General features: G+C 46.1%; 2 protein-coding genes across 5 annotated transcripts; both read right to left on the bottom strand.

Moving 5' to 3' along the window:
• Positions 1 to 2,199: 2,199 nt before the first annotated feature.
• Positions 2,200 to 10,670, bottom strand: RCAN3 (RCAN family member 3). Of its 3 annotated transcripts, none has more exons than XM_048327197.1 (5): positions 10,564 to 10,670; positions 7,930 to 8,172; positions 5,677 to 5,850; positions 5,029 to 5,200; positions 2,200 to 4,241 (listed from the first exon to the last, which is right to left on the bottom strand). In XM_048327197.1, the coding sequence occupies exons 2-5, from the start codon at positions 8,122 to 8,124 to the stop codon at positions 4,033 to 4,035; spliced, it is 750 nt and encodes a 249-aa protein (XP_048183154.1). In that variant the 5' UTR covers positions 8,125 to 8,172; positions 10,564 to 10,670; the 3' UTR covers positions 2,200 to 4,032. The 3 variants fall into 3 exon arrangements, with proteins under 3 accessions (XP_048183154.1, XP_048183156.1, XP_048183155.1); XM_048327199.1 differs by having other exon boundaries at positions 10,559 to 10,581; XM_048327198.1 differs by lacking the exon at positions 10,564 to 10,670 and adding an exon at positions 9,762 to 10,173.
• A 2,269-nt stretch (positions 10,671 to 12,939) lies between these two features.
• Positions 12,940 to 26,384, bottom strand: NIPAL3 (NIPA like domain containing 3). Of its 2 annotated transcripts, none has more exons than XM_048327392.1 (12): positions 26,342 to 26,384; positions 25,206 to 25,576; positions 23,464 to 23,532; positions 23,205 to 23,376; positions 23,055 to 23,114; positions 22,333 to 22,478; positions 21,605 to 21,701; positions 20,430 to 20,565; positions 19,754 to 19,842; positions 18,429 to 18,492; positions 17,404 to 17,498; positions 12,940 to 16,927 (listed from the first exon to the last, which is right to left on the bottom strand). In XM_048327392.1, exons 2-12 carry the CDS (start codon positions 25,302 to 25,304, stop codon positions 16,728 to 16,730), a joined length of 1,227 nt encoding a protein of 408 aa, XP_048183349.1. In that variant the 5' UTR covers positions 25,305 to 25,576; positions 26,342 to 26,384; the 3' UTR covers positions 12,940 to 16,727. The 2 variants fall into 2 exon arrangements, with proteins under 2 accessions (XP_048183349.1, XP_048183351.1); XM_048327394.1 differs by lacking the exon at positions 26,342 to 26,384 and adding an exon at positions 25,750 to 26,260.
• Positions 26,385 to 26,576: the final 192 nt, after the last annotated feature.

Genomic DNA, 26,576 nt, shown 5'->3' with positions numbered 1-26,576 from the left:
AGCAAGAACACGAGGCTCTCCCGGGAACGGGAGTGGTTTTCCAGCCACAAACCTTCCCTGGGCTGTATCTCTGGAGAGCAGAAGGGGCTTCTTTCAACAGTGAGCAACCATAACTTGGAAGAGGTATTAATGTAAATTAATAAAAATAATAACTCAATTTAAGTAGTACAGGAAGGGAGACACCAACCCCTTTGAGTGTTGGGCAGCCCAAGTAAAAGCAAATTTGAGTTCTCAAAGCCTCTCTGACAGTAGAGAGGGAGGGTGGGACTTTCCTAAGGGTTTGTCCCTCACCAGGTCCTAAATTTGTAGCCTTTACTATGAGCTAGAGCCACACACCAGGTTTGTACACTGTTAAATGTACAGATGCATTTGTATCATGTACAGATAAATGTTTATACACTGTTACTGTAAAGCTCTGCTGCCAACATCAGTTACAGTCACCAACCCTGAGCTTATCCCATTGAAAGAGGACCAGAGGAGACTCTGGGATGCTCCAGAACAATCCTGATGAAGTCAATGAACATCAAAGGACAAAACATAACTCTGAATTAACTCCAGGCTCACTACAGCCTTAGCAACCCCTAAGAAGTGACACAGCCTTACAAGGTGTGAAGTCTCACTGAATTTATCATGGAGCAGGTTTTGACTCCTCCTGGAACACCAGCTCAGCTCACAGCTCTGCTGGTTAATCTGCAGTTTGCCTGCACCTGGCAGGGCAGAGCAGAGCCTGGAGTGTCTCAGTGAGAACAAAGAGAGAACAGATATCACAGCAGATATCAAGACCAACTAGAAATTATTATTGAGTTTGGAACTGTATTGTGAAATCAGGCCCTCGGTGATCTCCACACACCCACAGCCTCAGAAATCATTACCAGACATCCCTGGGAGGGATGAAGGGAGCTGAGGTGACCTGTCCCAGCAGGAGGCCACAGCTCAGCCTGGCTGCTCTCTCAATCCCTGCTCCTGTGCCTGTGATCCCAACACAGAGCCACAGAGGACACTGAATTGGTTATTTTTGTTTTATGTAAGAGCAAACCAGACTGCCAGAATGCCTTTCCCACTGCCTCACCCCGGTACTGCTGGTGGCTGGAATATGTTCCCTTCACCAGGGGAATCAAACATTCCCTCTACATGCCTGAACATGTCAAAGCGTTACAGTCCTGGTTCAGAGCAGGATTTTAACACGTTAGGTAACACCTAAAACACTGTGTTTTCTACTTTCTAGGCTCTGCTCTTGTTTTACAGAGACAATCAGACCCTGTGACACCTCCCTGGAGCTGTGAGTGATGGCAGGGACAGCCGTGTGTCACACTCACCCTCATCTCAGGGTCAATACCTACAGGACAAGTCTTTTCTCTTGCTCTGTTTTCTCCAAGGGGATGAGGCTTGGCTGGGGTCTCTATCCACACCAGCAATCTCTCCTAGCAAGTTTTACACTGAGAGTGCTGCAAACAAACAAAACCCAGTAAGATTCACAGACCAACCTTCTGTTCTGGGCTAAAAAATATCCCTGATCCAAACCCAGGCAAAAATGGAAATGAAACCTTTCAGGGAATAAATGAAGCAATTGGGATTTTATGCACAGGGTCTTTCCAGGGGAAGCAGTTCAGAATGATGAGCTGCAATCACAGGTTCTCAGCTATTATAAAACAAACCCAAAGTACTCCCATAGCTCCAGAACACAAAGAAACACCACAAGTTTCAGCTGCTTCTCAAGGAGAACATTTTAAAGGAATTTGGGGTATTTATTTATACAAAGTGCAAGCTCAGAAAGGGCTGAGTTGGTGCCTCTGTGCAAGCTTGCTGCTAAAAATAGCCCTTAACAGCAGGTCAGTGATTAGGAGAAACAGGTTCTGATGAGGGTTACTGAATCATGGCGTGGAGGGAATGAAGCAAACTTGAGCTTCATTGTCCAAGGCAGGCTGTCACCCTGGAGTGCAGCAGAATCACTTCTGATACTGATCAATGGCTTCATTAAAGCTTTGAAGCCTCTGTTTGGCTTCTCCTTCCCACCCAGAGCGGTCCCTGTAAGGATCCAAGCTCCCAAATCCCTCCTGTGGGTCCCTGCCACCCCCCAGCTCCGAGGCACATGGAGTCTCCTGTCCCATCTGCCACCAGGAGCATTCAAGCAGACACCACCATTAAAAATCCCACATATCCACCTTGGTCCAACATGGAACAGAGTTAAAATTCCAAGTGTGAATGGCACTGCATTGTTTTATTTGAAGTGTCTTTACACAATGGAAAGTGCTGGAATGTTGTTCCACATTTTACACATTTACACATCCACAACATCACACTTGATTCTCCTTATAAAACTGTTTCTGAAGGTTTTCCACTTACTCCTACTTACAGCAACTTCTACACTGGGGTAGAAATGAAATAATTTAAAAAATAGAAACACAACAAAGAATCCAAACTGGACTTCTGGAATTTCAAAAATCCACAAGCCTGCTGGATAACACAGGTTTTTGCTGGGTTTTTTACCTTTAATTCCATGGAACAGTGAGACAGTGAAGCTGGACTTGGAGTCATTTCAATACCTGAAGAGATACATAAATACTGCACCTGTGGAGGCAAGATGGACAAACCCCATTTCCCTACCTTTTTACTCAGTCCTGTTCCTATTCCTGCCTCTGGAGCAAGGACCTGCCTGCAGGATCCCACTTTGAAGCTGGTGGCAGGAGGGATCCTGAGCTGGCACAACACCGAGTTGAAAACCTCCACATCCATGAGAATCCCTGCCCATTCCTTTTCCCCCTGCTGTCAGTCAAGTGAAAACACTTCTGGAAGTTCAAGAAGCACATCATGTACAACTGAAACACTGAAACACACTGAAATGAACCTGAAAAATCTGAATTTTGGAATGATTTCTACACAGGAACATCAGCAGCCTGGTTTGTTCACAAATCATTGTATCTTTTTAAATAGAAAAAAAGAAGAATCTGTCTAGACTAAAAAAGTTTGGCTATAAAATAGCATAAAAGCACAGGAGCAGGTGTTGTTATACCAAGGCATATTTTCCTCCTACTAAAACACTTAACACAAAATCACAAAATCAAAGATCTGTAATCTAAAAGATGCATCCTGGTCTCAGAAGCAGCAGATGCTCTGTCAGACACACAGGAGGCCACACAGAAAAAGTCTTCACGAAAAACAGCAAACAAGGGCTGAAACTGCATAAAAACTGGCTAAGCCAGGCAACTGATTGTCTTTGAAAATACAAAACAGACTGGAGAAGTTTACAATTAACCCTTGGATGTTTTAGCTCCTGCCAGGACCTAACAGTCACTGGATTTATTCAGATGTGGAGGCCAGAGGAATAAACATCCCCAGATCATTAGAGAGGATCAGACACAACACACTCGACAGCCAGATCCATATTTCACTCTACTACTGTAATTAACTCCTAATTAGGTGTCTGCACCACCACAGATACCAGTGCAGCAGTGTTGGTGGCAGACTCTGAGGTTCTTCCTCTGGTGTTCTCCTCCCTGTAGTCACCAAAGCCCCTGAATTCAGTTTCTCCACGTATTTGTGCCTCATGTCAAACTACAAACACACACTTGGTGTTTCTGAGAAAAGCAAAGGTTAACCTTCACCTCAGCTGGCAAGGAATTGGAGCATAAGGAGTGCATTTCACTTGTGTTTAACACTAGATAAACTGGAAGCTGGTGGACAGATCAGCTTTTAACTGCTGTACAAGGAACTTGCTGGAACCCACTTGTGACAGGAAGAGATTATTTCAGCACTTGGAACATCACACTGTACAACAGAGAGGAAAGGGCGACATCTTAAAAAACTGAAACACAGCCAGACTCCCTAATTGTCACTATTTCAAGTCAGGTGGATTTGCTACACTCAGGGGGGACTAGTCCCTAAAATTAAAGTGCTTTTCAGAGCATTGGCATCCAAAATCTTGAACATGAGAGACAACAAGTCAGATCTGTTGTGACCTATAGCAGCAGCACAGACAGCAACACATGGACTCATCGGGTGCCTGGTGTTGGTACCACCTGGAGCAGCTCAGCTCTAACAGGGCATTGTGCCCCCCACCTCCAGGGCACACTCGAAGGCTTTGGAGTCACTCAGGATGGTGGGGGGTGGGTCTGGGCGCCTCGTCTGCAGGATCTTCTGTTTGGGGTTCTTGATCTCCTCCTCCTCCTCCGTCTCACTCTCACACACGTGCACAACCACGCTGGGGGTGGAGTCTGTCCCTGCGTGCAGCTCGTACTTCTCCCCTGAGAGCAGCCAGGAAGAGGCAGGTTAAAAACACCCCCAAGGAAAAGCATTTATCTCAAAAACCCCTTAAGAACTTCAACAACACAACCAAATAATCATTAATTCCCATCCCATCTTTGATGTGCTCAACCTCCAGTCTTCACCAAACCTCTGAAATGCCTTAAAACAGTCCCTGTAGCAGTTACAGTGCACTTTGAATACAATCAATCTTTCAACTGACACTTAGAGGAAGGGAGAGATGTAAAAAACTGCCAGGAAGACATCAGAACACAAGCAGCAAACACATTTCGAAGTGACATCATTTGTGCTGTACATTCCTGCGACATTTGTAAATTAAAAGCTACAAAAGCATTTCAGCACATCAAGCCTCCCCATTTCCTGCTTTTCACAGAAAGTAAACACCACGTTTCCCAGGAAGGCTTAGAAAGAAGTTGATGATCAAACACAAAATGTCCATATTGGCATCCAGACATCCTTAATAGCTGGAGCTGCTCATCTGCAAGAGACTGAACTTCTCATTTCTCTGACTTGTTTGTTCCTTAATCCTGAGGCTCTGACAAAATTCAGTATGTGGGTGTGATGGAGCCTCCCTCACAGTCCAGTTCTATGCTACACTTTCAATCAATAAACTAATTAAGGGAAAAAAGTGATGGATGGATCACTTCATTCAAGTAAGAAACACCACAAAGAAGAGACTCAGTTTCTTCTCACAGAGAAAGACAAGTAGATAAACTCCCTCAATAACCACTTTTGAAGGCAAGTACAAAAGCAGGTAAATGTCCCTACCTGGCCCCAGCTTGGAGACAGCACAGAGCAGGTCATAATTGATCAGAGGAGTTGCATCTTCACTCTGTTTCCACCCCACTGGGGGAGAGGCAGGGGGGGAAATCAGGAACTGTTTCACAGGTTGTGGAGGAAGGAGGTAGGACTTGTCCCCTATTTCACTGGATACCTGCACCTGCAGGCAAAGCCAGGAGACAGAGATGACAAATATTAATTCCCTCTTTATTTCGTTTATTTCCCCACTAATGCACACCCATTCTCTGCACTTAATTCAGCCTAGCTTTAAAAACAAACCGAGTTCAGCTCTTGGGACGACACCTCATGGAACTGCTGCAGCTCAGAACTCAGCCTGTGCAGGGACCTGTGCCAACCCAGCATGAACAAAGCACCTCTTACAAAGAGAATTTGGGACCCACTTACTTTGTTTCAGCCCCTCTGTGTGTCTGGGGGAAGGTGCTGCACAGACACTGTCCCAACCAATCTCAGCTCAAGCTGAAAAGCAGAACTTTACCCTAGAATTTTGACACAGCTCAGTGTAGAACAACGAGGTTGAGGTGATTTCAGACGTTTATCCCAAATGAAGCTCCCGGGCAAATGAGGGGGATAAAGTAAACAGGGACAGAGGTACAAGATCTCTGTGTTCCACTGTACCTGTGCAAAGTAAAGCTTCAGCTTCTTCCCGCTGAACTCCGTCTCGTGCAGCTCTATCCGTGCTCGTGCTGCTGCCTCGGGGTTGCTGAAGTTTATCCTCACCCTCCTGAAGCTTTTGAACAGCTGGAACGTCACCTGCTCATCGTAGACTGTGAAAAGTGCTTCAAACCTTTCCTGGGGAGAAGCACAGACATTCTCCAGATGCAGAATGAACATTCTCACTCGGTGAAAAGACATTTTCCTTTCACTCTCCTCTCCCAAATCCCATCCATTTTCTGAATCGCCTCAACCTGCACATTCCACACCTCCCTCCCTACTTGTAAATCCACCCTCAGGGCAGCACAGCTTTGTCTCACTGGTTAAGTCTGAATTCCAGGAGCAAACGGATGTGAATGAGCCCAAAAAACTCAGAATACACAAAGTGCCACCTAGTGAGAGCTGCTCAGAGGTGCAGGTCTCCAAAAATACTGGTACTTGCACACAATTTTCATCAATTATCTCCAAAAATACTCTGCAAACCAGGTAATTTTTGTATTAGATAAACCAAAGTACTAATTGTGTAAGGAAAATGTCAAAATTCTCAGCATGAGTAAGAGTATTAATACAAGATTTTTGTCTCTTCCAAAGTAAACACTCCCAAAAATAAAAAATTGAAAAAAAATCCATGGTTTATTGAACATGGAATCTTATCCTCAAGTTCTTTAAAGATTGGTAACTGCATTGTCATGAAAATCAATTTCATGGTTATGAAATCCAATTAATAATCTTCAATTATGTAATTCAATTAATTTACCAGCTCTCTGATCCACAAGAGACCTCATTTACAGATTTTTTTTTTCCCATGTGTAAATGCAGTAGGAAATCTCCTGGTGTAGATTTTCATCCACTGTAAAAAGTCAGATTTAAATCACTGGATGAGGAGTCTGCAAGAAATCTCTTTGCAGTTTTATTTACTAAATTCTGGTAATATTTTGTTTAATTAGAGATCTAGATCAGCAAACAGGCAGAAAAGGTATCTTCTATAAAACTCTTTCCAGTGACCACAGTTAATTTGTCTGACTCCAACAGATCTCTCCCAAAAATCCTGGTGATGCCTTCCCTCATTATAAAAACAATGACAGGTTCAGTTTAAACAGCACTGAAGAAACTCTTCAGATGATGCCCATGTTTGCTTTAACAAAAGTAATGTTTTCCTGCAGCATTCTCTCCAACCCATCAACAACATCAGGGTCTTTATTAAATCACAAAACCTCTTCCTGCTGCACAAAGGGCGAATTTTGTACCTGACAAACACAGAATTGCAACTGAGTGGCTCAACCCTGCAACTGAGAAGGGTGAGGATGTTCCAGTCCTGCCAGCCCCCTCACAAAGGGGAATATCTGAGAATGAAACAAGATGTACTTTTACCCTGTCTGGATTTCTCACATTCTGCTGTTTGAACTAAACTGGATAAAACACTTTCAGCTGCAATGTGAAAGGCCAAATTCTTTAACGAGTTAAAGCCAAAAAGCTGCTGCATCTCCCTCGACACATGTGAGATGCAAGGACAGTGTGGGAATTCTTTCATGTAATGGAACTCGTTATTCCTGATGCTCTTGGAAGCAAAAGGAATTAAGATTTGACTGGATAAAATGCTAACAGGCCAGAGAAAATTTACTTTATTACAAGGTCTTCATGAGCCACTTTCAATGTGTTCATGTCAGAACACACATCCTGCAAATTGACCTTGCTCTTTTAGCAGGATCCTTGCTTGAAATAAAACATTTACAAAACATTAAGAAACATCACAAAGAAGAGACTCAGTTTCTTCTCACAGAAAAAGTACATAAACTCCCTCAATAACCACTTTTGAAGTACAAAACAAAAGCAGGTAAATGTCCCTACCTGGCCCCAAGATAAAATTGATTTTATCAATTTAATAATTTAATTAATAATTTTTTAATTAGTAATTTTTAAAATCAGATTTTATTTAAATCTGCCCTTGGATGTTGTGCCATGATGTTTGGATAAAGAGGGGAAAAAAAAAAAAAAATCAGAAGAGCTTTCCATGGGAGCAGCATTATTATCTATTAAGTTTCTAAGGCCAGAGAAGTGTGGTATTATCTGCCTTTTGGTAACTGCTCTCAGCTATCAGGAAAATACTCTGGGTTGGGTTTTTCCCCTCAATGTGCATTAATACACTGAAAATCCAGACAAAAATGTTCAATAGCTGCATCGACACTGAGAACACCTCACACTCTTTTCCCCCCTTACCTTCTCCTCCTGTACCTCGAACACAGCCTCGTGAACACTGCAAGCAAAGAGTGAGGTAGGCAAGTCACTTAAATCCATCATCTCTTCCAAATCATCTTCATTTTCTCCAAAAATCATCTGCTCCTCCTCCTCCTGGTCGCTGCTGTACAGGTCTGACTGGCTGTCGCTCCAGGACTTCATGGAATCCCTGAGCATCCTTCCCCCCCAGCAGCTCCCGCTCGGGTGCCAGCTTCCAACAGGGCCCTGCCAGCCAAAGAAAACCCAGAAACAAACTGTGAGGATACCACATCGTCCTGCTCCCACTGTTAAAGGCAAAAAATGTCACCAAAAAGAACAGGAATCAACATCAATTTGTTCTGGCTCCCACAAATCAGTGGCACCACATCCCCCTGCTGTGGATGGAGGGAGGACTCTGCTGTTCCATCAAAAGGAAGATAAAGTCGCCCCATCAAGAAACTGGAATTTCCCCTCCCTTTACTCTGACACGAATCACAAAAATGACAGCATTGTTCTAGAAGCTTTTCTCCATGACACGCTTTACAGTGAGCAACGATTTCTTATTTAATAATTAAAACAATTTCCCGAGTAATCAGAGCAGTCCTCTGGTATCTGAAAAAATAACTTTATTTCATCAATGGGAGCACATGGACAAAGTTAAATCATCTCTCCAAAGCCTCTCTGAGCCAACCAAAATCTAAAATCTCCTGATGTGAGGAAATCTCCTTTTCCTACGGCTTTCCCATACGTAAGAGTATCTACAGAGAGGAGGAGTAAACACATCGAAGAAGAAAAAAAAAGAAAAGCAAAGCAGCAAGAGACTAAATAAAAAACATCAGGGAGAGTACTTTTTATACAATAAAAAAGATTTTACTGGAGTGCACCTTCTGCCACCCATCCCTGCAAAACTCTTGAGGTTATCACACTGCTGTGGGATGTAGTGCAAGTGAGAGAAAAACATGTAACTGCACCAGATCTGGATTTGGAAAAAGTGATAATTTGTGACACAACACTAAAAAAAGGTAAGCAAATATATTGTGTTTCATTGGCAATGATCTCATTTGAATATTTGCCTAATGAGGGGGGATTAACTGGGTTAATGAACAGCAACTGCCCCAGTCAGACCTTCAGCCAAACCATCTCAAACCCGTGCACACGCCTGGGGATCTAAATTCTGCTGCCCAGCATGGCAGGAAGGATGGAAATTTTAGAAAACAGGGAGCTGGTGGAAACCTCATTTCTTGTGCTTGCTGATTCATGCAAGGAGGGAAGAGAAAAGGAACAAAAATGCGCCAAAATGGTAAAAACAAAAGGCACCATCTGGCTCTGAGGAGATCTGGACTCATCTAAACAGCACCAGGACAGACACCCACATCCAGCCAAGCTGTGGTGGATTGAGAGCAACATTCCAGCCTTGTCCTGGTTTTGATCCCACATTCCTGAGGGATCAAACCACCCAACCCACAAACATGCTCTCAACACCTGCTCTTCTGGCAGACCAAAGGACGGGGAGACCTCAAACAAGGAGAGAGCAACACTGGCAGAGTTTGGAAAGTAAACTCAAATACTTCAGTGAATGGTGAATCAAACATGCAGTGAGGAACACAGAGCAACTTGAAATTTGGTCAAGCTGAGGCTGTCTGAGCCTCACACTGCAAAACAAAGAGCAGCAGTGACATAAACCAAACCCAGGTGTGACAGCTCACCACAGAGTGCTTATTCTTACCATAGTATTAACAGCAATAAACTCAATTATAAGCAATTTCATTGCAATACTTGTTAGCAAACTACTGCATCACTTGCTCCCTCTTAGGTTTCAGATTAAACAGCCTTACCCAGCACGATGTAAAAGGATCCCAAGAACTAAAGCCACTGGGATCAGACCTTTCACTAAGTCCTTTCTTCTGAGCGTTAACACCTGCTTATCATTCCAATAGCAGCTGACAGGGAATCACTTATAAACAAAATCCCCAACTTCATAGAAGGCTAAAAATCATCTGAAATTAAAGCAAAGCAGCTTCTGCCATGGGGAGCTGTAGTTCTTCACGGGCACAGGCAGCACCGGGGAGTTTTCCTTGACATCCTCTGGACCAGCAGCTCATTCACAGTCACATCCCATCGCTTCAGGAACGTCAGGACTGGAAACGGCGTGGCAATTTCCACAGGAATGGTTAAATCTGCTCTGATAGGGAGCTCACAGGAAAAAAATCCTTTCTGTGAGGGTGGGCAGGCCCTGGCAGAGGGTGCCCAGAGCAGCTGCGGCTGCCCCTGGATCCCTGCAAGTGTCCAAGGCCACTGGGACAGTGGAAGGTGTCCCTGCCCGTGGCAGGGCGGGGAATGGGATGAGCTTTAAGGTCCCTTCCCATCCAAACCACTCCGCGGTTCCAAACCCTCGGGCTGGATCCCGCAGACCCCACGGAGCTGCCCTGAGTCACCCCCGCCCGCAGTCAGCGCCCGGCGGGACAAACCCGGCCGGGGGCCGGAGCGCTGACTGCGAATATTCTGAAATTTAAAACTCCAAACCCTCCATCTCCGCCCTGAAGGAGAAAGAAAACAACTTCCCCGCCCGCACCCGCGGCACGGCACGGCCCGGCCCGGCCCGGGGGGCGGCTCCGCTGCGGCCGCGTCTCTCCTCACCTGCGGACGGCTCTGCGTGAGCGGCGGCGGGGGCGCGCACTGCCCGCGGGTGTCCGTGAGGGGCAGCGGGAGCGCGCAGCGCCCGCGGGTCCCGGGGCGGGGCGGCGGCGGGAACGCGCCTGCGCGCGCGTCCCCCCCTCGCCGTGCCTCCTCCGGGAGCTGAGGGGGTGTGTGAGGGGGCCGGTGACCCGGATGGAGACAGGGAGGGACGGACGGAGGGGGAAGGAATGAGGGGGAGGGAGAGGAGAAAGGCGGGAGGGAGTCGGGGGCTCTGCGCATGCCCCGGCCCCGCTGAGGGGCCCCGGCGGGCGGGTGCGCGGGTCGGGTCCCCTGAGGGGCCGCGCGGTCCCGGTCCCGGTCCCGGTCCCGGTCCCGGTCCCGGTCCCGGTCCCGGTCCCGGTCCCGCCGCCTCCCCCGGGGGTTTCAGGCATCCCAAAAGCGTTCTGCGGACACAGCTTGGGCGGTGTTTGTACGGCACGGATCCATCCCTGGAGAAGCGACGGGCGCCCGCCGCCCGCTGGGCCCCGTGGAGGGGGCTCTCCAGGATCCCTGAGCTCAGAGCGATGAGAATTTATGTAAAAATCCTGCAAATCGCCCTCGGAGCAGCATCTGGTTGGCGGCTGGGGTGGAGGAAGGAGCTGCCCAGAGCAGCTGTGGCTGCCCCTGGATCCCTGGCAGTGTCCAAGGCCAGGCTGGACACTGGGGCTTGGAGCAGCCTGGGACGGTGGAAGGTGTCCCTGCCCATGGAATGGGATGAACTTTAAGGTCCCTTCCCCCCAAACTATTCTGGGATTCCGTGATTCCTCCACTGGCATTAATTGGGATGGCTCTGCCATCAGCGTTGGACAGCTGCCAGATGGGAACAGTGACAGTTTGTGTCCTCCTCGGAGCAAATCACAGCTTAATCCAGCCATGAGATGGTTTCAGACAGCCATCATCTGAGCTGGGTGGTATATCGGTGCCTGTGCACATTTATCTCTAAAGAAAGCACAAACCAACATGCTTACTTTGGTTTCTCACAAAAACCCCACACAAAACTATTGAATTTCGCTGACACAAATAATGAGTTCCACAGCTTTGTCCTCACTTGGAAAGACAGAAGACAGGGTGCGTTTGTGATACAAGTAGTGAAATTTCTGTGGCTGAAGTATTTTCTTTTAAATTTCAGAAACAGGCTGAAAGAGATGCTGAGCTGGGCTTCTCTACCAGGTGATTTGTCCACAGTGCAGCCCTTTCCCTCATAAGAAAACAGCCCAGCAGCTCTCACTTTAGGAAGGTAAGAGCAGTCTCCCCTGGCCAGATACAGGGATTCCGCAATTCAGATGCAGTGCAAATGCAGCTGGGAATGGGTTACTCTCCATCCTTAGCCTTCCCTTGCTGCAATCTCCTGCTTTATTGATTCAATACCACATTTTTCTCCCTGGCCAGCAATCCATTCTGCTTTAATACCACAAACTCCCAACATTTGTGTCCACTTCAGTGGCATTTTAAATGCTCCGTCTCTCGCAATAACACCTCTGTTGTAGCACTCCTGTAACACTCCAGACATCAATAGCACATCTTTTTATCAGCACTTAAAACACTCGTAATACAACACACTAATCTTTGAATGGTGGATGTTAACAAAGTACTACCACATTTATCAGAAATCCTGGGGATTAGGGAAGCTGCTCCTGCCAGCATTATCCAGGGATTCAGTGAAGTGCAGCTCTTAACACCGAGGCTGCCCTTGGGTTGTTTTTCTTCTCTCCCTTTGTGGTTTGGGACCCCAAGAGATAAATTTAATTAAAAGTATCTTCAGGGTTATCCTCTGCTTCTCCCCCCTGGACTGAAAACCCACCTGGTGAGTGTTAATTAGGTTGGCAAGCAGTCGATTAAGCTAAATGGCCACTCTTCTGTATCTCTTACTGCAGTCCTGTATCCCAGACATGGTGCCCTATAGCTGAACCCCTCCAGCAGAGCATTCCCAGCTGTTATCACAGGGCTTGGATGTCTCAGAGCAGCTCAATTTCAGTAAAAAACATCATGAGTCAGACCACCAAATATACAATGATTTTGGGTTTGTGTTCCCCCCCCAGATCACGATTTCAAGCTCTTCTCCAAAATATTAAATGCTACATATTTTTTTTAAAGCCCTGTAAAACAAGGTTTTAAAAGTAAATTGCACAATTCCTACAGTTGACCTCAAGTATGTGGAGACTTCTGTGAAACTGGGAGCATTAGTAATGCTGAAACAGTCTGCATTTACAAGTATCCTGTTAAAAACAAACAGTTCTTTCAATACACATTTTAGTCACCTAAATGCTGTCTTAACTTCTCTCAAGACATTTTTGGTCAATCAAAACTCTACCAGGAGCATGGAGCAAGCCAGAGGTCTATAGGTCTTACCACAATCTTTTATTCCAAGTTTCATTTTACCACAATCTTTTATTCAAAGTTTGGTTTCATTTGTCTCACCTGAAAGACAAATAGAATTAAACAGACATGCAACATTGCCTGTGAAAAATGAAGCAGCTGTCCTTTATAGTGCAAGAGTGTAAAGCTTGATTTATTTACACATTTTAAGGTGAACAGGAGAACGTTGTAGGCAGATCATTTTATACATTCAGCCAACACAGGAGCTGTGCTCCACAAAGTTACACATAAAATACACACTGAGAATGTTTTAAGTGCTCTGGTGCATTGAGAAGCCACACAAGGTGGAGGCAAGAGATGTCAGTTCACATGGGGTGAAGAAGCCAGGGATAAAGCCAAGGAGCTGCTCCTTCATCAAAGTGCTGGGACAGCTCCTGGTGCTGAGAAATCCTTCCCATCTGGAATCTGGGGGTGCTGTGCCATGTGCAGGGCCCTGCACTGTTGACATTCACAGATCAGAGTGTGCTGTACAACAGTTAAATCATTATTCACCCTGGAACATGGCACAGGGCTCCTCTCCTTTAAACCTTCCTGTGCTGCTCAGCTGTAAATATTTGCTGCAATTCCAGACATGGCCGTGGTCACCTCAGACTGAAAAATATCTGTAAAAAGTTCAGTGTGAGGGCTCAAAACTCTTCCTGTTTCATCTTTGGACTAGAAGGGAGGTGAGGAGTTTAATTCACTCCTGAAAGAGCCAGAAAGAGCACAGAAGTCCCACAGCCAAGTTTAAATAAGATACTGGGTTTCTCTGGGCCCTGCTCATGCCTTTTCTTAGGCTGAAGAGCAGAAAATAACATTTCTTTGGAAGACTGGGAGAAAAAGCAAGAAAGAGGGACGTGCATAAAATAAAAAAACAAAAAAACCCAACCCCATTTTAAGATTGCAGCATTGAACAGCAGCAGCAAACAGGAGTGAGGTACAGTCCCTCTACATCAGTCATGGAGCTGAGGCCCACGGCCCAAGCAACGCCCCAGGCTCCACTGCTGTGGCACAGTAATCAAAAATATTGTGATTTATGTGCTGTAGAAACAGACACCACCTCCAGTGGAGGCCTTTGGCCGGAAGTTTCCAGCAGCAAACAAAGGGAGATTTCCCTGTCGCTGCAGGTAAAGGGAGCAGTCATTATTAAGTAGAATTATTTGAGCACACAGAGACTGTGTAAATAAAACATGGTTATGTAAAGCTTTGGAGCAAGACTTGCCTTTACAATCTTTGAAAAGAAAGGGCCAAACCCACACAAATACCACAAAAGCTCAGCTCATGGCTGGGGGCAGTTCCACTCAGAGAAGGGCTGAGGGCTCTGTGCAGGGAGGAAGGTCAGGAATCAGGCTCAGGAGAACTGGGGAGTTTACAGCACAAACACCCCTGAACCAGGCCAGAGAGCAGCCTGCAAGGGAAGCACAGCCACATCAGAGCAGCTCTGTTCCCTGGCTGTGTCCATCTTTCAGGATGTCAGGGCCTGTGCTGAGGAGGAAAACCCAAACCAGGCATTTATGGCTGCAAAGTCTGTGCTCCAGTCACCTGCTGGCTTTAAATCCTGTGAGAACTGGGACAACTGCACTGTTACGCACAGGGCCATCCTGATCTGGATGTTATCATCCTAACATTTAGGCCCTGCTGATGAATTATTTTATAGCACATAATTAACCACAAAGAATGTTGCCATGGAAGACGTGTGGGGGTCAGCACAGCTTGTTTTCAGACTCTGTGTTCTGTGGCTACAGAACCAATAGGTCAAAACAGGTTGATTAAATGCAAGAGATAAGGAAAGGCAGCATTCCTGTCCCCTTCCCATTCAGCCTCCCTGCACTGCTTCATTTTGCATTGTTAATGAACAAACGCTGCCCATAAATTCACCAACAATCGATGACCAGATCCAAAGGCAGTAAGTCAGTGTCACTGCACCCCAGCAAGATGAATGCTCTGGCAGCAGGAGCCCATTAACATCCTTGTCTTGCTCAATCACAAATAAAGTATTGAGGGTGAAAGGAAAGCTGTTATTTGAGGTTTCCTAAGCTCCAGTGCAGGGGATGCCACTGATAAGATCTGAATTGTGTCCAGCTGGTGAAGAAACCTGGGTACAGCCCCAGGGCACCTCCCCTGTGCAGGGGGAAAGGTTATTTTTCTAAGCTGCACAAAAATGCCAAAGCAATCCAAAATATGCCCAGATTGAATCAGTCTGCAGAGCTGGCAAAGCAAATACATGCAAAGGAACAGTTCTGTTGTCATTTACAACAGCAAGAACCTGGAATAATCATGTACAAGTCAGGGGAGTTGTTGGGAATTTCTGGCAGTGGGAACAGAAACTGGCCATGAGTCAATTTAACAAATAAAAATAAATAAAGCAGAAAGACTCTGTTCCAAATCTAAGATAATCCCAAACCCCCTGGTGTTAGAGGAATCACTTAAAAATACACAGAACGTGAGCACTATTCCTTTCAAATAAAGTTCCAAGGTCCTGGAGACTCCACTGTGCAGACAGCCCAAGCCACACTGAGTGGACTTAAAATTCAGTTTCACGGCAAAAAGCCCCAAGTTTAGAGCAGGCAGTGCTACCAAAGTGCCAGGATAACTTGCATCTACCAGTAAAGGTTGTACTTTGTCCTCCTCACTTGACAGTTCCCCATTCTCCCTCCATATCAGCTCCTGGCCATCTCCTGGAAGCTGGAAAGATAAATATCAAAGTACACAAAGCTGCATTATCCTCACAGGCTTCAGTGAGTGCTGGGCTGTGCAACTTCTCTCCTTAGGTCATCCACAATAGTAGACAAGGGTTTTTTTCATTTTTTACAAGAAAAAAAAAAGAGAGCACCCCAGCTTACATCACCTAAACTGAGCTTTTGAACTAAGGAACGTCACCACCTCTCAGTATTTGGGACCACTAAAGTTGGGAATCCTGCCTCAGTCAGAAAGAAAATAAATAAATGTGACAAAGAATTAAGACTTTGTCCAAAATTACATCAATTCCCCACCAGATACAGGCACATCATTGTCATTTCTCCATGTCCTCATCCTTTACAGTGCTCCCTCTGCACCATTTAATCCAACTTGAAGCTCCTGCTATGAAATCAGAAAACTGGAAAATAATCTTTGTTCTAAGCCATATAATCCAGTGGTGCTCTAAAAACAACCCCCATCCTCTGTGCTTATGTTCAACACCAGAACAGTTGTACAGAAGTGCCCAAAATTCGTGGTTTGAAGGGATGAAGTGTTCACTCTCACCAGTTCTGCTGCTCTAACCACCCCGCAAGTTCCAGTGTTGGTGCTTCAAAACAATTCCATTTATTGCCGTGTTAGGGGAGCTCCGTGGTCACACCAGGATTTAGAGCCTTCCTGGAAAATCTGTCACAGTCCCTGTAAATGAAAGATTAAATCCTGCCCTCCTCTCTCTGTGAGCAGCTCCTGAAAACTTGTCTGGAGATAAAACCACTCCCAGCAGGGCTGAAACTGCACAGTCACTTCTCTTCCACAGCATCTCCTCTCTCATCAGTTCCATGGTGCTGCATTCACCATTCCACACTCCCAGCCAGCAGAATTCCAAGCAGAACTGGGATCTGCTTCCTGCCAAGATGGGCGCTTTCAACTTCCCAACTAGAAAGAGTTGTTTGTTTTAACAATCAGCCTGGAAAGTTCAGCTCGAGACGAGCTTGGAACTCTTATCAAGGTCAGCTTCATGCTTGCTTCTATTTGAACAGGTAAATAAATAAAGGTCAAACTCCTGGCAACTCAAATCAGTCCTTGAAGGTCACTCACTCCTTCTTGCTGTGCTCCAGCACCCTGTAGGGAGGGGCAGAGACTCCTTTGGATCCGTGCTGCTCCTGCACGATGGGCAGCGTGGCTGGAGTGTAGATTTCTGGCATGCTGTCGTTGTTCTCCAGGGCACCGTAGGAGAAAGAGGCTTTGAGGTCAGGCTGCACCGCAATCCCTTTGTCGTGCATGTTCTGCATGCCTGCAAGAGCAGAGGCACAGATTAGGGACAAAAGTGCATTTTTCTTGCTCTCTGTTCAGCCAGGAAATGAGAAGTCTCTGAGGCTCATCAGCTCCTCATGTTAAATCAAAGATGGGATGGGTTTGTGCTCAGCACTGGAGCAGCTGATTGAGAAATAAACTTCAAGTGAATGATGGATGGCTCTCAGTTATCCACCAAGTGCTGCAGATCTTTTATACAGCTCACCAGAGACTTTAGCTGTGCTTCCCAAAGGAAATTTCTTGCTCCTCTCTACCTTTTGGAACTTCTCAGCCATCCCTCAAAATCAGTTCTCCCTGCTGGACCGAGCCCAATCCCGAGCATATGCTCAAATCAGTTCATATTCCCAGATAACAACTGCCTGATCCACCCAGTTCTGAACAGAGCCAAAGCCTGAGCCCTCCCTGTGCAGCCCAAGCCTTTAACAGAGTGATGAAGCCCTGGATTTTTACTGTTACCGGGCATGGCATCCATTGAGATGTAGGGCTCAAAGGGGACAGGCTTCTTCCTATTCCTGGTGATCAGGAAGACTCCCAGGAATGCTATGAGGCACCTGTGGGAGGAGACAACGCCACTGAGATCCCTGACAAGGGCCAGCACAGAACATTCCATGTTGCTCCACACAGAATCCAGAGCTGGAGTTCAAGCACTGCCAAGTCAGAATTCCAGGGCACTGTCTCAGCTGAGCCCCCTGGACCAGCACTGCAACACCCCCAGCAACCAGCACAACTTCACCTTTTCTCTATCAAAACACAGGGACATATTAATTAATTAATTAACCTTGACTAACTGCAGGGGAAAGGAAGCATATCAACATTTGGTTTTTCTTTGATGGAATTCCAGGATTTAGCAGCCTGACCTTTGAAAGGCTCCCTGTAAACACCCCAACAACCACGGACCTGGATTTTTACAGAGCAAGGTGCAGTTCAGAACAATGATCTCCCAATTGTTTGGGGGTTTTTTTCAGTACTTATCTAAAAGGCATTTGAGAATTTCCCCTGATTATGGAGAGTTAATTACACCAAAACACTGAGTTACACAGGAAATGTTCTACTGATCAGATCTGCATTGTGCCTTCTCCATGCTCTAAAAACTCCAGAAGTCAGACACAGTTCAGGGAAAGTGCAAAATCTGAAATAAGGTTCCCCAGAGAGGGTTTCTTTGGGTTATTTTACAATTCTTCCAGATTCATGAGCAGGCATCTTGAAAACCAAGCCATATGCTCAACACCCGAGCTGATCTCCAGGATTTAGTGATTAATTGTTGTGAAATTGTGCATTACTGAGGGTTACATCATTTTTTCCAGACACAACACTGAGCTCTAAGAGCCACTCTCTGCTCTGACAAAGTGCTCTCAGCCTGTTCTTTTATCCAAGACAGTTTGTCCCTCACACAGAGAGATATTTTTAAAACAGATCTGTATTTTTAAAATTTGAGTCACATGAAGCAACAGTTTTCTGTCAAGGAAACCTGAAGCACTTACCCCAGTGCAAACATACAAATGTGGAGAACATCTTCACCCATGAAGTCCAGGTAAAAAGTTGCTCCTTGAAAAGGAAATAATTCATTACATCTTCCCAATTCCACCTTCAGCACATCCCTCCAGAACCCACATCAGCCAGGATTCCTATTTTTATAGGCAGCACCTTTGTTTATTTAATGATCTTAAAATAGGTGTCCTGATTTCTATTTTAACACAAATTATTGACAAATCTTTTTGAGTTTCATGACCAAAATAGTTCTGCTGGTGTCACTAATAGAGATGCAAGTGAACCTGTGCAGCATAAACAAGAGGGACTATTTTGGAACGATGAAACAAATTGGATGTAACTACAAAGAGATACAAACTCTTGACCCCAAACAACAACAAACAGTTCAGACCTCTAAGAGAAGTGTCCTCGGTGTGCTGGGTGGCAGCAGGACACACATTCTGCCTCCTGCTCTTTACATTTTTAAAAATGTAAAAAAGGTAAAAAATAAATAAAAGATAAAAATAAAAATAAAATAAATAAGCTGCTGAATATGAGAGCAGCCTGTGGCTTGGGAAACGACAGGAAATAAATACCAATTAAGGAGCAGGCCAGATTGATGACACTGAAGAGGAGCACTGAAAGGCTCTGTGTAATTGATGTATTTATTTATTGCCCTCTATAGCTGGCAGGGCATTGCTATTTACACAACACTGCCAGGCAGATGCATTTCTTGAGTGTTGGGCTTGGGGTTTTTTGTGTTTGTTTTCCCCAGTTTTGCTCCTGTGTCTGAGGAAAACAAAACCTCTCAAAGGCTGTTCCTCAGGTCTGAGCCCCAGGGCTTGAAAATGCTCCTTTTTGTTCCTGCAGACAAAGCTTTCCCACGTGGGCAAGGGCTGAAGTGGGAGAAATCCAGAAAGAAAAGAGCCTGTAAAGCTGGGAGCTGCTCACTCTAAATACAACAAGAAGATTGTCAGGAAGAGATCCCAACACCTCTGAGCAGAGGAAGCAAATTGGTCACACATTTTAACAAAATCTAGGTAAGTTCGATAAGGAAACATTTTATCTGAACATCTAAAAACACACATGGAATGAGGAACAGTCTCAAACATAAATTCCCCTGCACTTAAAACAAAATGACAGCACTGAACAGAAAATTTTAACACAGTCTAATGGGACAATTCACATTTTTAGAAAGGAAAAAAAACCCAAACAAAGCCAGTGCAGACAACAGACGACAAGAAAACTGAAGTCATCGTATTGCTGAGTATTCACCTTCTTCAGGAGGATTATTTTCCAAAATCTCTTGCCCATTTTTTAGAAAGGTTTGTGCAGTTACCTGCTGAGATTGCTGCTGTGGTGGACAGGATGTAGCCAATGCTGGAGATCTGAGCTGAGTCATAGAGCTGGGAGGCTTGAGCTAAAAACCTGCAACACAATCACAGGCAACAGGGGCTGATTGGGAAGGATCCTTTTTTTGGAAACACCTTTCAAAAGTGATGCATACATTTAACGAAATTCATTCTTTTGCTCACTGAACAGCAGCAGCAGCAAGCCTTGGAATGAATAAAAAGGACAGAAGAGGGTTTATGGCTGCACTCACTGCAGGCACTGAAATTACTGCCCCAACCTCAGGGCCAGAGTGTCCCTCATATTTTGAGAAGCCTTTTATTCCTGCTGCTACCAGCTTTTTATGTTATTGCAAGTACAAAGGGAAAAAAAACCTAAAAATAGACACATTATCAACAACACTTTGGTTTTAGCCAGTGCACAGAGACTGCATTTGATTGGCCACCATTTCAGTCCTAAAATTGTTTGGCAAATACTGGAATGATGGGATTAAAACCACTTGGCAGTGTCACTTTGTGGAAAAACAAAGACCACCCAGACTCCTGGGACAGGTCACAGGAAATAATGGATAATTCTCCTAAATTTTAATAGGTATTTTTGTCATGGTAACAAACACTTCCTGACCCAAACCCCACAGAATTCCAGACAAAGAGAGGAGTTCTTACGTGGCCTGGTAGATGGCTGTGGCAATCATGCACACCAACATGATGTAGAAGATGGGTGAGTCCAGCTGCAGGGTTCCCTGGATGGACACCAGGATCATCCCAGCCACGGCCTTCACTGTCACCACAGTCATGGAACCTGGGGGGGTCACCACACTCAGCTGGGGCACCTGCAGGAGGCTGCAAACAACCCCAACAGCCACAAAAACCTGACCCTCCTCCTGCCAGGGATGCAATCTGCCTGCTTTCCACCAGTTCTGCCTGTTTTATTCCCAACAAACCCACCACAGCAACCTCCAACGGATCACTGAACCCTTCTCTATCAGAAACGGGAGCATTTACTGGTTTTCCAAGTGTTTAAGGAGTGTTGTGCAATCACATGATGGGAGGATAGAGATTTCCATTCGGTTTGGTTAAAAAAGCCAAGGAAGTCTCCAGAACAAGAATCAGGAAGAGCTTTCCTTTCTCTTTCTTGAAAGTTGGGCCATTCAGAATTAGGGCAGTTGCTTTGTAATTCATGGAGCCTCTGAGGCACCACTGAAACCCAGCCCCAAATATCTCAAAAAATCAAAAAAGAGTAAAAGAAAAGACACTGCAGGAATTGAAGGTGCTTAAACAGCAAAAACTGAGGGCTGTGACACAGATTTCAGCACAGCAGACTTGCCATTACTCATCCTTTTAAAAGTTTAATTGATTACAGTTTCTAGATTAAAAAAAAATATTAAATGTGTCAATCCAGAGTCACTGCTGGATCTGACTGTGGGATATCAGAACCATCTGGGACTCAGTTTAACAGGGACAAGCTGGGGCGGCAGAGGATTCCTCATTTCTTTAATCACATGGCAAATCTCCCCAGAGCCAAATTACTCTTGTAGGTCAAATCCTCTCTTTCACCCACTGGCTCAGCCCTCCTTACCCACTGAATGCCACCCTCTGTGTGCCCAGATTAAAATTAAGAACACTAATAAATTAACCTGCACTTTCTGTGCTTGGCAGATTATTTGTCTGATGGAGAACAAGCCTTAATTGTTTTGCAGAGATCCTAAACATCAGCTTCAGGAACATTTCTGGAGGAAATTAGTGCATTTCATGGCATTAATTAAATCAATATAATCCCCTGCATGCCGTAGATGCCTCCATTTACTGTTTAAAGTTCTTACAAGTCCATATCAACTTACCCAGCAAAGCCACCAGCAGAAGAATAATGACAATGTAGTTTGCATTTCTCTCCTTGTAAAAATACAGGAGCAGACAGAAAACAATGATCTCCACAAGCTACAAAAAAGAGAAATGAGAATATTAGAGATGCAGAGCACAGAGGGTTGGCAGTAAATGAGGTTCTGAGCCAATCAAACATTAGAACAGGGGAAATCAAAGGAAAATGGGGATCCCACACAATTAGAGACCAAATTCAGCATCATCTTAGATTCCAGTTACAGGAGATATTCAGCAGCTTGTTGCAGAACAGGAAATGTGGGGCACTTTTGGTGTTGGATTTCTGGTAAAGCAGCAAATCAAATGGTGCTGCCTGAACATTCACAGCAGAGATCTCAGCCTGCTTTCTGCAGTGGGGTTCTACAAGTGATCCCTGGAAAAATGGCCAAGATTGTCTTCATTAAAACACAAATTTCAGGGGATTTTCTGTAAGAGATTCATGGCTCCAGAGAAAGTCAGCATGGCAAAAGCCCAGATTCAGGCACAGTCAATTTTCAGTTAAAGATATTTAGTCCTACAGAACTCAGATAAAGAGAAGGAGCTGTTCATGTGTCTGACACCTGGAAAAGCTGGCAGAAGTTCCTGAGTGAACACAAGGAACATTGGTAACAACCAGAAGGAAAAATAATGCTGGAAATGGAAGTTCCCCCCCCCCAGGAGAAAACCACCCCACCCTCCCTGGCCCCCTCACCATGTACAGCAGGAATGGCCAGCTCACTAAATGCCTGGTGATGTTTTCTGCTGTCATCTTCTCGTGGCTGTTGGGTCCAAATGTCACCAGCAGGTAAGTGCCAACAATTGCCAGGCCACAGCCTACGAAGGACAGCACGTAGCGCCCTTGGGCAGGCACAGGAACAGGAGAGGACAGGGTTAGTGAGGCAGTGGGGAGCATGGCATGAATGAATGAATCCCACAGGACCACCAGTGATGTCGTGGATGTTCCTCTGGGGGACTCTGGGGTGCTCTTCCTGCCCCACTTCCAAAATATTGCAGCCACCAGGGGCAGTGGGGGTGTGGAAGCTCAGACAAAGTTGGTACCAGGTGGCATCTGCTAAGTAAATAAAGCTACAGGATCTGTGTCTGGGGCTGATCCTGCCTGGCACTGCCCACAGCCCTTTTCCCACCTCTGCAAACACCTCCACGTTTATGGAATTCAGCTCATTCCCTTGTGCCTGTGCTACTGCAGAATCAGGGCTGCAGCTTCAGCCCAATTCTAAATTCTGTGAGGTTCAGGGGATTTGGCACAAGCCAGGAAAAAATATCCATTTGTAATAAACAGTGGATGAGATGATACATTTCTTCCAAGAGGTGCTAATGAAACCTTGCCATGCCTGTAATTATAATTCCTGAGAGGCCATGCTATGAGTGTTGAATTGTAAACAAAGGAAAAATGAAAGAAACTGTGACACTTACTCAAAAATTCCTTGGGCTTCCATTTTTCTTTGATAAATATAATTCCTATGATTGCACTAGCTATGAAAAAAAAAGAAAAGGAGAGAGAAACAGTGAATTATGGAGTCAGGAATCTCCCACTGGAACACACTCAGATTCTCTCCTCCTTACCCACAACAGACACTGCACTGAGGGGCACAATCAGTGAGAGAGGAGCAAAGGCATAGGAGGAAAACACTCCCAGTTCTCCCAGCACCAGCAGGAAGAATCCACTCCACCAGGTCTTGGTTTTGAAGTAGGTCCGGGGGTCTTTGGAGCCTGCCAGCCTGATGTGGCTGTATTTCTAGGCAAGAAAACAGAAATAAAGCAGCTTTGTCATGTTGGATTGTTTATTTCAGTGCAGGATGAGTATTTGCTTCAGGACACTCACCTGGAGGTTGAGTGCAATGCTGCTGACAAGATGCCCAAAAATAGCCAGTAATGCCCCAATCAAGTTCTCCTGCAAAAACAAAGGGAACACACAATGATTAAATTTAGCCAAGGAATTCAGAGGGGTTTGCACACTCTGGAGGAGAGCAGACTTCTAAAACTGTTCCTGAATCATGGGATAGTTTGGGTTGGAAGGGACATTTAAAGGTCATCTGGTCCAACACCCAGCTGTCAGTAAACCCTGTTTATCTTCCTCCCTTCCTACCAAACTGAGGCAATTCAGATAAGTGCTGTGGCTGTGCTCCAGACCTGTGAACTCAGGTGGAAGATAAGCCTCAACAGCCACTTTCTCCAAGAGACTTCAGTTAGTTTGCAGTTTCTCAGAGAGAAGGAAGATAAGGCTAAAAAACCCCACACCATCACTCACTCTTCCCTTTGAAAAACTCCTTTATGAGGATTTTATTGCCCTGGAATTCGACACAGAATGGATCAGGAACCTCTGCTTCCCAACTATTTTGCTCTTCTCCACTTGTGACAGCTGCTGGTTCAGTTACTACTTCAGCCCATCTGATGAGGCAGCACAATTATCACAGATTTTAGGCTGCTTTTTATATAAACCAGTTATTCCCAAGGTCACAGGAGACTACTGACAGCTCCCAGCCAGCTCCCAACCTCTTCTGCACTGGCATTTTCAGCTCAGCAACAATTCTCACGCTCTATAGATGGAATTTGAAATTAAAAAAAAAGAATGTCAAGCAGGCTGAGTCACAAAGGAGATACAGAGGAGTGAAGAGAAGAGCCTGAGGCTAAGCCAGGCCACTGAACATTTGTGTCCTTCCAAAACTGTCTAAATCTCATTACATGTCATTAGCACTGTTCCTTCAGTCCAGTCCTTACCTGGATTGATTTGGGATAACCCAGCTCACGCTCAGAGTGGTATTTATTTATATCAATAAATGTACTAATCTTGATTTTCTCATACACAGAAGAACTTTCAGATTTCAAAGCCTTAGCAGCAGAACAAAAACCTCTTTATCAGAATGCACAAAAATAGGATTTGCCCAAACAGCTTCACTCAAAACCACCTGAGAGATGATCCCAGGACAGACAGAGAAGGTGGCAGGAGGATGTCACTGTGTCACCACAGTGCAGAGTTTTCTGAGCTGTGACAGCCTCAAGTCAACAGCACTTGGGTCCACAAGGGCCCAGGACTGTGGTCTCAAACGACTTTTTCCACTGAAAAAAAAAAAAGCCCTTCTTGCTGAGATTTTCTGAGCACCTTCAGAATCAGGGATTCAAACAGAATTTATCTGTTCCCAGCTGCAGAACAAGGAGGAATTACAGTCCCATGTCCCACCCCAGCTGCAGGCTCTGGTGTGGGCTGACCCTGCTGGAATTCAAACACCTGAATGCACAGAGCAAACCAGAACCTCTGCTCTGTTACTGCTGCATGGCTTAGGCTGAAAAGGCACCTCTCAGAATTACTGCACCTGAACACCTTCACACATCCACACCTTGCCACTGCCACTCCTCCCTCCAGCTCCTCTGCTCTGCAGACACAGAATTTCTCTCTTTCTCTCACTGTACACAGGATATGACACCCCAGGGCCTCCAGGAATGGCTGAATACAAAGACAGAGCCCCTTCTGCAGAAAATAACCCCAATCCAGCACCATTATCACCTTATTCCAATCATCAGGGCCTTCTGGGGATGGAAAGTTCCACACTGGGGTGGAAAGCTGACCTTGTAAGAGAAGGAGTCTGTGTGTGGCTGCACAGAAACTGCTGCTGTGGCCAACGGGAGCTGCTGAAGCTGCAGGCTGGGGCTGTTGCCTCCTTCCATTTTGGGTTTTTTTTTTTTGCTTTTCAGCCTCCTCGATGCTGGAATTTCTCTTTAAAGAAGAGACTTGGACCCTGCTGGAACCAACTTCTGGTAGCACTCCTTGCCATCCATCCTGTTCCCTTGGATAAGTTCGGGAAAGCACAAACAAGTTCTGCTGCTTCCCTTCCCCTGCCCTGTCTCAGGGTGGGCACCACAGGCAGGAAGGAGGGTGGATGAGCCACTATTACCAGCCAGTCAGTGAAGTGGCAAGCTTATATTCCTTCAGGGTGAATCTAAGGGAAAAAAGAAAGAAAACCCAAAGAATTAGATCAAATAAATCAGTGATCCAAAACCTGCAATGAAGGATAGGCCACAGAAACGCCCCTGGAATCAAACTCACAGCTGCACAGAAAACAAGAAAGCACATTTTAAATGTCTTCTTAGAAAGCCTTGGACAGAAACTCACACAGACTTTGCTTTACAAGCTCTTGTGAACTGGCTGGGCCGCAGGGGTGACACACTCAGCTGGCATTTAACAGCATCACAAAGGCTCTCAAGTCCTCCAAGCTCTGCTTTTCATTTCCCTCCTCCCGGAACCTCCCGTTTGCTCAGGACCAGCGCTCCATGAGTCACCCCATCCCCACGTGCTGGGGATGACAGCGCTGCTCTCCCTGCAAGCAGAGGTCAATCCAGGGGAATCCCTGCCAGCAGTCTGGAGGCTGGATTCCTCAGAGCCCGAATTCCTCGGAGCCAAACTCATTGGAGGTGTCTGGAAAGCACCACACGGGCTCCCTGCACCCCCAGAGAGCTCGGGGAGCAGCAGCATCATCCCTGAACTGCCGGCTCGTCCCAGCGTGGGGGCACAACAGCCACGAAAGGGCAAAACCACCCATTTGTGAGGGGATGGGGCAGCAAATCCCCCTCCCATCGGGAGCAAACCCGGCCCGGGCAGCGCAGAGCACCCACACACCCCCGGGCCGGGACCTGCGCTATTCCCACCAAACCCTCCGGTGCACCTGTCCGTCCCCTGCTCCCCCGGGAGCGCTCCCGCCACTCACCGGCCCCGCCGCTGACCCCGGCCCGGCCCCGCCGCTGCCCCACGCTCGGCCCCGGCCCCAACTCCGGCCCCCGGTCGAGCACCGCGGTCGCTTCCTGCCCGGCCCTTCCGATTGGCCGCCAGCATTGTCAATCAAAGCCGGTCCCCAGGCGATAGCGCGGATTGGCTGCCGCGCAAGGGCGGGGCCTGGCTCAGCCTATGGGTGCAGGGCTCTGAGGGGCCGGGCGGAAGAAGCT

This window comes from Corvus hawaiiensis, chromosome 23, assembly GCF_020740725.1.
Source record: "Corvus hawaiiensis isolate bCorHaw1 chromosome 23, bCorHaw1.pri.cur, whole genome shotgun sequence".
Classification (NCBI taxonomy): domain Eukaryota; kingdom Metazoa; phylum Chordata; class Aves; order Passeriformes; family Corvidae; genus Corvus; species Corvus hawaiiensis.
Note: the sequence above shows the minus strand (reverse complement) of the source record. Positions and strands in the feature narration are given on the sequence as shown.

What these genes read in the sequence shown, in the direction of transcription:
- NIPAL3 (XM_048327392.1), bottom strand. Translation starts at nt 25,304, where the DNA reads ATGGAAGGAGGCAACAGCCCCAGCCTGCAGCTTCAGCAGCTCCCGTTG. An exon ending in TCTGCTGGTGGCTTTGCTGG is followed by an intron (nt 20,566 to 21,604) that starts GTAAGTTGATAT and finishes TGACCCCCCCAG; the next exon opens with GTTCCATGACTGTGGTGACA. An exon ending in ACAGCCATCTACCAGGCCAC is followed by an intron (nt 19,843 to 20,429) that starts GTAAGAACTCCT and finishes ATTGTGTTGCAG; the next exon opens with GTTTTTAGCTCAAGCCTCCC.
- RCAN3 (XM_048327197.1), bottom strand. Translation starts at nt 8,124, where the DNA reads ATGCTCAGGGATTCCATGAAGTCCTGGAGCGACAGCCAGTCAGACCTG. An exon ending in TCGAGGTACAGGAGGAGAAG is followed by an intron (nt 5,851 to 7,929) that starts GTAAGGGGGGAA and finishes GCTTCTCCCCAG; the next exon opens with GAAAGGTTTGAAGCACTTTT. An exon ending in TGTCTCCAAGCTGGGGCCAG is followed by an intron (nt 4,242 to 5,028) that starts GTAGGGACATTT and finishes GGCTGCTCTCAG; the next exon opens with GGGAGAAGTACGAGCTGCAC.